We start from the raw sequence: 13,663 nt of genomic DNA on the forward strand, positions 1-13,663 counted from the left end.
TGCATCCTGGTTAACTTCCTGACTAGAGGCTTTACTATACCAGCAAATAATGAGGGATACACAAGCAAATTTCACAGGCATGTTCCCAACTAAAAGGAAAATGGGTATCCAAATGTCACAATTTGAAAGCCACCATCCAAGGCAGGTCTCATCATGCCACCTACCTCTCCTCATTCTGACTAAGATGTCAGGTAAAAAAAACAAAAAAAAAGTACATGGTGGCCTTTGAAAACTACATATACACAGGAAGACTCCAATCCTGAATGGTTGCCATGCACCCTCATGTGGAACCCCATCAAGGTGGAAAAGTTCCCAGCCAGAATACCCAAGCTGTTGTTCTCATGGCTGCCCATATGCACTGGCCTACGAATACGAGGTTAGACAAGTAGAAATGATAGGCTCTAATAGAAAATGGGTCTATCAGCAGCTAATTATAGCTCAGTTAAGTCAGATTCATTGACAACAGATATCAAGCATATAAAGAGATTGTGACAACCACAGCTGGGTAAGCAAGGTAGTGTATGTAAATCATCCTCTCCAAGGAGTACTCCAAATCCTGCAGCCAATGACAACGGCTACAGAAGTCCATCCTGTTTCTCAACTCTACCTAAGTTCACTGGCTCAGAAAGGTATAATAATGACCGGTGTTTAATATGTTCGGATTAAAAATGGACATTAAGTCGTAATGAAGAGTCTTCAACCATTTTTATGCCAACAGTTACTGTTTTCTACAATCCCCTGAGAGCTATGCACTGCTGTGACCATGTAGTTTTCTTTCTCTTCCCCAAATAACCCTCTAAAACTGAAGGAGCATTTTTAGCTCTTAGGTAGTACAAAAATAGGCCACCGGTTACATAAGTTTTGTTTTAAATCATAATAATTACACCATATAGAAAATAGTGCAGAGAAAAACATAGATATACACAATATGATTCAGCCATTCTTTTAAAACAAATCACAACTCTACAAGCTCTGTTCTCCTGATCTACTGACGTCGTCACCAAAATAGGAACACCGTATACCAAGCGAAGGCAAGGGCTGCTGCTCACAAGATAGAGTCCTGCCCTGCTTCTACACATGGTCAAAGAGAAGAGAAGCTGGCGAAGAACCAATGAAGCATCATTTCTATACTAGCGACATTTAAATACCTACCTAGGTTTATATGTTCAAGCCGCTAAAAGAGAAATTTGTAAAGCCTAGGAAATTATAAATAGTTACAAAGTGAAAAGCTGAAAATAGCTAGAATAAATTCACCAATCCATCCCAAAATGATATATTATTAAAAATGACTTTGTCTTTCAGGATCTCTGAGCTAACAATAAGAAACTGAGCCAAACTTTTGTGAGGATAATGGCACACGAATCACTTGCTGTAATGGATGTGTCTACCTCACAATGCAACCGAGTCCATTGTGCCGGAGATAATGGAACTCTCTCACAAAAGTTGCTGCTTTGTTGCCAAGCAACGAGAAATAAAAGTGTCAGGATTAGTACTTTGTTTTATATATCTTTATCATCAATGAACCTTGTTTCTATTCTGCCATTCTCCATGCAAATGGTCATCAGGCTAAGACTTATATTTAGCAATCTATAATCGTCACTAACCACAAAAAAATAAAAATAAATAAAAAGTAGACAGCAGGTACTCGGCAAGTCTATATTTGACGTTTATTAATGTTATAGTAATTGTATTGTTGAGGTTATTTCACCAAGTAGATAAATGCAATGTGTCTCCATTAAATACAACTCCATCAGAACCCAAACCAAGCGAACCAGTTATGAAAACTTAAGGAAATGAGCAGTGTTGAAATACATCAATACCCTAAGACAAACAGCTCTGCTTAGTGTAGCTCTGTGAGGATATGAGCAGGCTTTCTGTCAAGACGTTCTACACCTGGCCAAATGTGAGGCCAGAATTTATAGCTACTTCTTCTAGAGAGGTTTAACAAATGGGAGTAAAAGTGAATCATAGATAACTGAAAATTATGAGGAAATGAGTGCAAGTTGATATAAGTTGATGGGTTTAAAAGCAAAAAACCCATATGCATGATCTCCGTCCCTCTCACGTCTGTGCTAAAAGAACCAAGGCTGTCAGCAGCTTTCTGCCTTCAGAGAGGGGAGCCTCCAGGCACACAGAGATGGCTTAGTGACAGAAGAGGATTCTGTCCTTTCTTGTCAGAGCAAACAGCTCTCTTTGTACTTTCCTCTTTGTGTTCCACACAACTGGCCAAAAATTGGGGGTGGGGAGTATTCAAGATGATCAGATTATACTATTTTATTTCTTCTCTTTTTTTTTTTTTTCAACTCTTGTTTTTGAAACAGAATCTTAACGTGCTGTCCAGGCTAGCCCTGGATTCACTGTGTAGTCCAGGGTAGCCTCAAATTTGTAATTTCCCCACCATCACCTCCTGAGTGTGGGATCATATGTCTGTGCCACCATGTGTGGCAGCGTAAACTGTTTATTTCCTGGTCTTGTTCCTCTCATGGGACCAAAGGAAACAGAGAGCTCTATTGGGTTAATACTGAAGTACACGGGAGGACATTCGCACACTGAATGTCAAGTTTGACATTTCGGCCAAGTTCTCATAAATACTGTGTCTCCACATGCCAATCAGAGATGTTTGTGCAATGACTTCTGCACAGGTAATAAGCAATTGTTGCCTGTATTTCATATGAACATTTGAAACTGGATCTTCCTAGAGTAATTCCTCAACATGGTTAAACGTATTTGTCCCACGGGGACAGAAGCATTAATTTTTATTGTCAGTCTGTTTACACCATGTTTGTCCTTTATGGTCCATTGAATACAGCCTGAATCCCACTGCTGTTGGAACTTTGTGTCAAGTCCTTATTAAACTCAAGATTTAAAATGAAAGACATTTGGATGGAGAGATGGCTCAGCAGTCAGGAGCACAGGCTGCTCTTCCAGAGGACATGGGTTCAGAACCCAGCACCCACATGGCAGCTAATAGCCTTCTGGAACTCCAGTTGTAGGGGATCGGAGGCCCTCTTTGGCCTCTGAGGGTGCTGAGCACACAAACGATGCACAGCTAAATATATGTCGAGGCAAAACACCCATATGCACTAAATAAAACACAAAATGTAAACAAATAAAAAGCAATTTAAGAGGAGAGGAACCATGTCTGCCCACCAGGCACTACCATTTTTTTCTGAAGCAGCAGGAACATGGTCAGTCTCTAACGTTGCTACACTAATTGTTCTGCTTCGTGACGATTACAAATCCACAGGATCCACCGAAGTAATTAAGCCACCTGGCTAACAGCCACTGTGTTCCCACACTCTGTCACAAAGAGAAACAATAACCATCCTGATCACTTCTGCTAAGATAATCCATGAGGCTTTATTAACACAAAGGTCTCGAAACAGAGTGAAAACAGAGTCACAAAACCTAAAGTGTTCCAGTCTCGAAATCACTTTCTCTCCCCATCTGAGTCTCACTGTCAGATTACTGTGCTGTCTGTTACTATAAGGAAGTACCCTGTCTACAGGAAATGCAGGGACAGATGGGAGCAGAGACTGAAGGAAAGGCCATCCAGAGACTGCACCACCTAGGGATCCATCCCCATATACAGACACCAAACCCAGTCACTATTGCGGATGCCAAGAAGTGCTTGCTGACAGGAGCCTGGTATAGCTGTCCCCTGAGAGACTCTGCCAGAGCCTGACAAATACAGAGGTGGATGTTGGCAGTCAACAACCATACTGAGCATAGGGGCCCCAATGGAAGAGTTAGGAGAAGGACTGAAGGCACTGAAGGGGTTTGCAACCCCATAGGAAAAACAACTATATCAACCAACCATTCCCACCTAGAGCTCCCAGGGACTAAGCCACTAACCAAAGAGTACACATGGAGGGACCCATGGCTCCAGCCGCCTATATAGCAGAAAATGGCCTTACTGGCATCAATGGGATGGGGAGGCCTTTGGTCCTGTGGAGGCTCGAAGCCCCAGCATAGGGGAATGCTAGGGTAGTGAGCAGGGAGTGAGTGGGTGAGTTGAGGAGCTCCCTCATAGAAGCAGGTGGGAGGGGGATAGGATAGAAGTTTGCAAAGAGGAAACCTGGAAGGGGGACAGCATTTGATATGTAAATAAATAACACCCCCCCAAAAAAAACAAAATAACTGGGGCCTTGAACATAGCAGACAAAAACAAGGTGTTCAGTGTGTAGGTTTAGAGACTAGAAGCCAAGATCAGGTAGCCCATCAGTACTGCCTCTGGTGAGGGTTCCCTTGACTACAGAACAACATGGAGAGAAAGCAAGATGGCGGCCTTAAGCAAGCCACACCCTAAACGAACTCATTCCAGAAGATTAGTATTAATCCCTCTTAAAGGAACCATTCCTATTACCTCCCACTAATCCCCAAATCTTAGTCGTTCCAGCAGCCCTTAGCTTCCTCATAGTGATGACCAGATTTCACAATATGAGTCTAGGTGGGTCAAATCACATCCAAACCCTAAAAAAGCCTTAACCTTTCATGGAAACTATTATAAAATGTCCTGAAAATAAAAATTAAATTTCACCGAGCTCTGAAGAAGATATCACCACTACCCTCTCAGGTGCTCATGTAAGGCCAATGCCCCGCCCAGAAGAGAAGACAGTTGGAGCATACTTTTGCTCAAAACATATACTATGCATTTATGAGATTCTCAATAAAAGTTGTTTTTCAAATCCCTATAAATAGGTTAGAGAGATGCTGCTGCAGTTGAGAATGGCGTTCTCCTACAGGACCTAGGTTTAATTCCCCAACACCCACATGGTGGTTCACAAACTTCTCTAACTCCAGCTCCTGGGGATCCAATGCACTTAATCCGGTTTTTATAGGCACGGAATGCATGTGATACATGAAGGCCAAACAGCCATACACATTTAAAAAAAAAAAGGTTAAAAAAATGGAAAATCCTGGCTGGGCATGGTGAAACATGCCTTTAATCCCTGAACTTGGGAGAAGAGGCAGGTGGATCTCCGTGAGTTTGAAGTCAGCCTGGTCTACGAAGCAAGTTCTAGGACAGCCATGGTCTGTTACAATGAGAAATGCTGTCTTGAAAAAACCAAAAACAAAACAATACAAACAAAGCAAACAAAAACAAACAACAAAGAAGTCATTACAACTCGGCTTCTCTCCAAACACCTTGTTCATGAATCGCTTCTTCCCTTGACACTGCCTTGCCCTTTCCTCATCGCTATTTAACAACATCACGTGCTCACTGTTTCATTCATTTACTCTGCATGGCCTGTCTGGACCATCGGAATGAAAGCTCCCCGAGGGCAGAGAGCTCTCTCCTTCACGTTCATGGAAGAATTTGCAGCAACCAGAGAAGTGCCAGCCACGCTATAATTTCAGAGCATCGGTGACGTGTCTTAAACATCACTGATTCATATTATCTGGCACTTGTCTCAAGATAAGACAGGTGAGGGAGAGGTGGGGATGTGGATGGGGCAGGAAGGGTGACAGATACCCAACTGCAGGGAATGTTGGGCTGAGGAGGGTTCGTTGTGGTCTCTGCTTACAGTTCTGTACGATCACGGCCCATCTTGAAAATCTTAAGCACAATTTTGCAATATCATCTGCATCTCATTCTTCGCCTTTCTGTACTCTCCACCCAGACACAAGACCTGTCAGCTTGGAGGATAGCAGATGTCCCCTCATCTTTTCCTCAAGTCACCCTCCTAAAGAGATGGGGTTTGCCTGCCCGTGGTACAGAACATGAAGTCACAGTTTTCAAAGCTTTGCTCTTACAGATATGACAAAAAGAAACCTTAGGATATCATTTTAGAAAACACATTTTTATGTCATAAGGAACACAGAATTTTAAAAATAGGGAGACTGAAAACATATAATTACCCTCACGGCAGTTGCCTTTGAGGATAAGGCACACTCTTATCCTCAAATAGACAATTCCTAGGTCTGCAATCTCTATAAGCCAAGCAGGCGTCTGTACACAGTTGTATGTTGCTATGCCCTTGTGATGCAAACAATTCTTTTGATAGGCAATTATATTAATATATATAAATATAAGGGTTATGAAATAGAAAGGAGCTTAGCTTGTGAACACGAATATACTTATTGTAACTAAAAGTAAAAATTAACTAAGATAGTTGAAAGGGCGTTGTGTAGATCTTTGTTTTATAACACCAACTCAAACACAGGCTGATGGCCCTGATGCATACACACAGCACAGGCTGATGGCACACACACACACACACACACACACACACACAGCATACGCAGATGGCACATACACACACACCACACACGCTAATGGCACACACACACACACACACACACACACACACACACACACACACACACACACAGCACAGGCTGATGGCTGGCACATACACACAGCATAGGCTGATGGCACACACACACACACACACACACACACACAGGCTGACACACACACACACACACACACAGCATAGGCTGATGGCACATACACACACACACAGCACAGGCTAATGGCACACACACACACACACACACACACACACACACACAGCACAGGCTGATGGCTGCACATACACACAGCATAGGCTGATGGCACACACACACACACACACACACACACACACACGCACAGAGCACAGGTTGATGGCACATACATACACACACATACACACAGAGCACAGGCTGATGGCACACACACACACACACACACACACATACACATAGCACAGGCTGATGGCTGGCACATACACACAGCACAGGCTGATGGCACACACACACAACACACACACAGAGCACAGGCTGATGGCACACATACACACACACACACACAGAGCACAGCACAGGCTGATGGCTGGCACACATACACAGCACAGGCTAATGGCACATACATACACACACACACACACAGAGCACAGGGTGATGGCACACACACACACACACACACACAGCACAGCACAGGCTGATGGCTGCACACATACACAGCACAGGCTAATGGCACATACATACATACACACACACACAGAGCACAGGGTGATGGCACACACACACACACACACACACAGAGCACAGCACAGGCTCTTGGCTGGCACACACACACAGCACAGGCTAATGTCACATACATACACACACACACACACAGAGCACAGGGTGATGGCACACACACACACACACACACACACACACACACACGCACACACACACGCACACACACGTACAAATAAAACAGGTTATTTCAGTCATGGGTGGCACTGGCAGCCTTCGGTGGCTGAGTCAGATGACCTTTTCTGACAGTACACACAAGGGCGCTCCAGGCTGCGTTATCTGCAGTCTCCTAAGTGAAGCACTCCCCTCTCTCCTCTAGGTTTTCTTTATTAAGCATGAAAAAAGAAAAAGAAGGAAAAATAAGCAGAGAAAAGGGCAGGGTTAGCGGACTGTGCACAAAAACCACGGGGACAGGGTACCATGGGTCCTGAGACAGACCCAAACAGACCCCAATGAGCCAGCCCAGGAGACTGGACAGCCCTTGCTACTCCTTGCTGCTCATGTGCTGTGTAACACCCAGGAGTCACTCTGGGCTGGTTTTACTCAGCAGCTTGTGAAGTTCATCAGGGACGACTTCACCCACTCAGAGAGAGGGAGGTCCAGAAATAACAGTCTGGGGCTAGAAAGAGAAACATCTTCCTGGCTGGTGTGCCAGCATGGGTACCCACTTCCACTGTCTCTCTTAAATAATTATCCAGTTCCTTCACAGGGGCAGGCAGACATAACCAGACCTGAGAGGGCTGCAGCTTCGTGGGGAAGCACCCAAAGCGTTGCTGCCTTTCAGAAAGATGCGTGTGCAATGGTGTTCACACATCGCCATTTGCTTCTTTGTACTTTACCATAAGGCTGTCCAGAATGCACCAGAAAGAGAAAACAGATCTCTAAATGCAAGACTGTTACCTATACAAGGTCAAAATAATAATTAATACCAAAGGTGGTCTGATTTTCTCCTTTTCATAAACACGCTAGCTTATTTCTTGGTTTAAAACATGTATCATAAGTGAACTGTTGTATAACTGAGTAACACAGATTGGTGCATGATTTACAGGATTCAAACACTTGGTAGATGGAGGCAGGAAGGCCATATGTCCAAATACGGTTTGGGCTATAAACATAGTTGAGACAATTATCTTTGCCTCTGCTGCCTGAAATATAGGATCTACCACAAGGATACTTCCCACCATGTAAGATACTATTCGCAGTACGAGAGTGACCTCCAATGACCCGATATAGGGAAACTGAAAAAACTCAACAGAACGAGCAGAATCCAAGAGAAAAAACTGAGTAAACTCAGAGGGCCACTGCTTACAGGCTGACTCAAAGTCACCTTCAAGGTGGGTGGCACAGGCGCAAAGAAAGCTAACAGACTGAGCGACAACAACAACCCACTTGGTTCCGGCTCAACACCACGCAGGAGTTTGAAACTTTATCCATTTATGGTGACTTGAGGTGTTTACATAACATAATAAAAAAGAGCAAATGTTTTCACTCCATTGCCGCTCCACGTAGTGATGTAGTTAAGAATAGCAATGAATATCCTAGTAAGAGCACCAGTGGAAGGGGAAGCCCTGGGTCCTGCTAAGACTGAACCCCCAGTGAACTAGACTGTTGGGGGGAGGGCGGCAATGGGGGGAGGATGGGGAGGGGAACACCCATAAGGAAGGGGAGGGGGAGGGGGATGTTTGCCCGGAAACCGGGAAAGGGAATAACACTTGAAATGTATATAAGAAATACTCAAGTTAATAAAAAAAAAAAAAAAAGAATAGCAATGCACCAAAAGAGCGTGTAGTGTCTGGCACATGGTACCTTTTCAATGATCGTCACGGTAGACGTTTAACACCCAGAACACTATGCAACGATCTCCCCAGTTTCATTTATAAACGCCACACCTTTGATGAAGTCACAAGCATCCTTTCCATTCAGACTACCATAAAACACAGTCACACGGGGTGGGAGAGATCCTAGCATTCTGAAGGGCAAGAAAGATAATGGCCTTAACAGAACCCAGGAGAGAACAAGAAAAGGACAGCTCTGGGGTTCTCACTCGACTTAGAACAATACAAACACCAGAAAGTTACAATAAAATTTCGCGTCTGAAATGTACAAGATTTCAAATTTAAAAACTTCAATTCCAAATTACTTCCTACTTTCAAGAGCACTGTGGCAAGTTAGTCTAAGTGTGTGGACCCTTTATGGAGCGCACACAGAGGAGGTTGGCTCAAATACTCCTATTGCCTCAAACTGTTCTGTTTAAATTCCTCAGACAAAATGCTATATGAAGTGAATCTTGATTCCTTATTTCAAAAGAATTATTTGTTTGTTTGTTTACATGGGTGTTTTGCCTGCATATATGCACACCAGAAGAGGGCATTAGACTCCATGACACTACAGTTACAGACAGACCTCAGTTATAGACACTTTTGAGCTCCCATGCTGGGAATCGAACTTAGGACCTCTGAAAGAGTAGCTACTGCTCTTAGCCACTGAGTCATCTCTTTGGCACCACATCTTAATTCAGCTTTTAGCCCAGCTTTGTTTAAGAGACCTTCCCAGGAGGAGTATAGTGTAGGTAAACACAGGAGCTGCCAGCCACAAATGGCTACTGAGCCTCTGAATGGTGACCAGCATGGCCTAAAACCTGAACTTATACTGCCTTTAGTTTTAGTGAATACAAATACAAAAGTCACATACAGAGGGTCAGTGGCCAGCCTATGATGCAGTGCCATTAGCTGGGAATGGCTGCCCCAGAGCACCAGCACCAACAGGATCCTAATGCGGTTCTGGGTCAGCCAGGACAGAATGCTGTGACAGAGAGGATATTTCTGATGTAGAAGAGGGAGGGGCAGTCTCTCTTCAGGCTCAGTTCAGTAGCTTTCTCTCCTTAGAACCAAAGACGCTCTCTTGCTAACTACATTGTCTCTTGGACAGCAAAAAGTTTGTTTTCAGTCCTGTAAGAAAAGTGTTGCTGAAAGGAATAGGGTTATAGCAGGACAAAAATTAAAAGAGAATTCTGCTCATGATGATGCCAGCTTCTGGCTGATTTGTAGAAGTCTGTGAAACTCAGTGTGAGGCTATCAGTTATGTTAAGCTATGTGGTAGGCCTTTGTGCTGGCCGAGTTTTGTCAACTTGACACAAACTTAGACAGATGTGGGAAGCGAAGTGGAAATCTTTATCATCATCATCATCATCATCATCACCACCACCACCATCCTAAGCATACGGTTGGTTATGCCACTATATACATTGTACACCATACGTTAGCCCAAGCTAAAAGAGGGTATTGGACATCCTGAAACAGGAGTTACAGACCATTGTGGGTCATCATGTGGATCCTGAGAATCAAACTCTGGTCCTCTCGAAGTACAGCCAGTGCTCTTAACTCCAGCACAAGTAGTTACTTGTACAACCAGCCCTTTTAACGAGTTCCCAGCATCTACATCAGGAAGCTGATCACTTTCAAGTGGTGTGATTTCCTACTTTACCGGAATACCATACACTGTACAGTCATGTACCTATGGAACTACAGTGGTCCCATAGGATCATACAACTAAGTGATCTGTACCTACCTTAGTTGGCATAAGTCTATGATATACAACAGTAAAATTATTTCTCGATGTAATCTCAGATGATTTCTTGCCATTCAGTGGCAGATGGCTGCCTATTTACTCATATTGAGATTTTCATCTTATTTTATTCAAAGACCATATTACTTTTATATGCCAAACAGATATCCTAAGACAATGCAGCATTCTAGTGAGTGTACGGTTGACTGCAAAGCTTTCAACTATTATAGATCTAAACTGTATGTTAGAGAGAACCTGTCCATAAGTAAAATAATAAAAAGCTTGTCCTTATTAGCCCTCCTGAAAACTAATGCAAAAGAATCGGCCCCATTAATTGCGAGGCCTCTGTTCTTACCTCCACCACTGTGGTTCCTGCAGCTTTGCACATTGGCAAATTGAAGTTTCTTGCACTTTTCCTGTATCAGAGAAGGAGGACAGAAGAGGGAGAAAGATCAAAGGCAAGATGTATCTCTTTCAACTTGAAAACGCAGACTTTCAGTCTTCTAAGAATCTATGGATCTATGAGTGCATGACTTACACCTATCTTTAAAGTTCTCATGGCCATTTCATTCAGTTTACATGATTTTTATAGTTGTTGGAAGGGAAGTGCACAGTCAATAGCTTTTGCATAGAAAAACAAAGTGGGTGTTCATAAATATCTGAAATTAAAGTCCTCTAATCTTTTAACCAAGATTAGACTTTGCTCCCATAGTTCATTGAGAAACTTTAAACGTTGAAATAGTTAGGGAATGTCCACTACAGAGATGCAGCTTGGTGGTAAAACACTTACTTGGTGTGCACCAGGCCCTGGGTTCTAAACCCCAGCACCAGAAAGGGAAAGAGAAAGGGAGAAAGTGCCAAGTGCTTCACAGAAGGTCTGAGCTTTGCTCTGAGAGGAGGCTCCGCTAGCTGACAGAACATGAACCACTCCCTGGTGCTGAGCGATCCCTTCTAGTCCTTGGGAGTCCTTGGGAGAACAACTTTGTGGTGTCGGAGCAGCTGTCACAGTGACTGAATGAGACCTGCATCCTAAGAATCTAGAGCACTTGAGAGCTTTCACTTCGCACCGAAGCACGGTAACCACCAGCACCTACACGGGCAGCTTACAGAGGCCCAAGTTAAGTCTCCAGAAACCACAGCCAGGCATCAGAGCACGGGGTGAAACTCTACAAATATCTTCAGTAGTTAACTGTCCTTTCGTATATAACTTCATTCATCTTTTTTTTTTAATATAAAGCATCAGAACTCCACAAACATCACACTAAATAAATGTCAAAGAAAGCAGGCAAGATGTCAGTCAGATGTCTGCCTTGAATTTCCAAAAGCAGTTGTATTCCAAAAGCCTAGAATTCAAGGAATCAGAGCACCGATATCTCATTGAGTTCTTCAGAAATAAGGGAGGAAGGAAGGAAGGAAGGAAAGGAAGGAAGGAAGGAAGGAAGGAAGGAAGGAAGGAAGGAAGGAAGGAAGGAGCCACAGAAAATTTTACTGTGCTTGATGCTAAACTATATCTGTTAAAAAAAAATTAAAAGAAAAAAAAACCCTTCATTTAAAGCAGCAAATAACAAAATTGAGGAAGATCATATAGCTCACCTCTTATATACAGAGCCAAAGTGGTCCAACTTTCAAATCACAACTATCTAATCTACAAGTCTAAGACATTAAACACCCGTAATTACTTAGAGTTCAGTATTCGAAGGTTAATCAAAAGACAGGAGAATCATGTAGGCCTGTGGCTATCCAGAAGGAAAACAAGCATTTGTAAAGACAATTAGCTTTTCAGACAGAACCTTTAAAAGGCTGTCCTGGGAGACATCAACCGCACAAGAAAAAAATTCACCTAAAATTATTATTAGCGGTTTTTCCCCAAAACATCAGAGCAATCTTGACATTTAAGACATTGTTTAAAAATAACAATTTTAAAATTAAAGATAAGTGCTGGCTGCTGTCATGTTTGTTAAGAAAATACTCCTGGTGACTAAAATACAGATGGAAAAAAAATAGCTGTATGCAGCTGTGTACAAGAGTGCATCGGGGGTTGGGGGATTTAGCTCAATGGTAGAGCGCTTGCCTAGCAAGCGCAAGGCCCTGGGTTCAGTCCCCAGCTCTGAAAAAAAGAAGGAAAAAAAAAAAAGAGTACACCGATCCAGTTCTTTTTAAACAGGGTCTCACGTATTCTGCGCTAGCCTCAAACTCTTTATACAGTGAACTTTGGACTTCTGATCTGCCTACCCCCACCACCAGCACCAACTGCTGGGGATGTCAAACCATACTGGTGTTGGGAATCAAACCCAAGGCCTGAGGCGTGCTAGCAAGCACTTCACCAACTCAGCTGCAACCCAGCCCTGGATGCAACTATTCAGCAAGCCAATAAGTTTAGCACATCGGCAGGCACTCCATGTTCTTCTGGACACTGTGCACATACACAGGCGGTAAGCCATGTTAAAAATGGTCAGACGGCACCTCACCGTGACATCCACCTCTGCTGTCGTAATCTAGAAAACAGTCTTTGCCATGCACTGCATTCGTTTAGTTTCATTTCTTCTGTATCTGAAGTACCAAGGACAGAGCACAGGGCCCGAGGCGAGCCTCCGCCTGAGCTCTAGCTCCTGGCATAACCGATTACCCAAGGTAGGAGGTGAGGCTGGGGGCTCAACAGCTAAGGGACAGGGTGGGATGCCTACGGTAGCATGCTCCCCTTTGTCCTATTGTTTTGTTTAACCGTCACAGTACCTGAAAATCACATTTCCTGCCCGGTCTGCTTTCCAGGCCTTCACCAAAGCAAAGTCTCCCGTGATGGCTTCCTCCAAAATAAAGTGCTGGCCGCGGAACTCCCTCACCTGCAGGAGACGAATAAGCACTGTCAGCTCTTTGTGCAGGGTGAAGACGACTGTGCCCTGAAAAGCTCACACGAGGAACAGAAGCCTAGCGACCCAGGCTTCTTCAGGGAGAGGAAACTCAAGAGACTTCTTCAGAAGCATAAGGCGTTCTCAAAATAGTCCAGGGAGGCTCCGGGCAGAGAATGTGAGCATGGGTCCCACGGTAACTGCAAGTCTGCTGCGCCTGAGACACTAAAGCCTCCACAAGT

At 43.7% G+C, this 13,663-nt stretch overlaps 1 protein-coding gene across 1 annotated transcript in view; it reads right to left on the reverse strand.

The window, feature by feature from the left end:
- The window catches only part of Oxct1 (3-oxoacid CoA-transferase 1), a 132,209-nt gene that overhangs the window by 87,467 nt on the left and 31,079 nt on the right, over nt 1-13,663 (reverse strand). Inside the window, exons 6-7 of the mRNA XM_032898826.1 lie at nt 13,309-13,415; nt 10,931-10,991 (exon numbers count right to left, since the gene is read on the reverse strand). Coding sequence (XP_032754717.1) covers nt 10,931-10,991; nt 13,309-13,415 — 168 coding nt within the window. The remainder of the gene's footprint in view (nt 1-10,930; nt 10,992-13,308; nt 13,416-13,663) is intronic.

This window comes from Rattus rattus, chromosome 3, assembly GCF_011064425.1.
Source record: "Rattus rattus isolate New Zealand chromosome 3, Rrattus_CSIRO_v1, whole genome shotgun sequence".
NCBI lineage: Eukaryota > Metazoa > Chordata > Mammalia > Rodentia > Muridae > Rattus > Rattus rattus.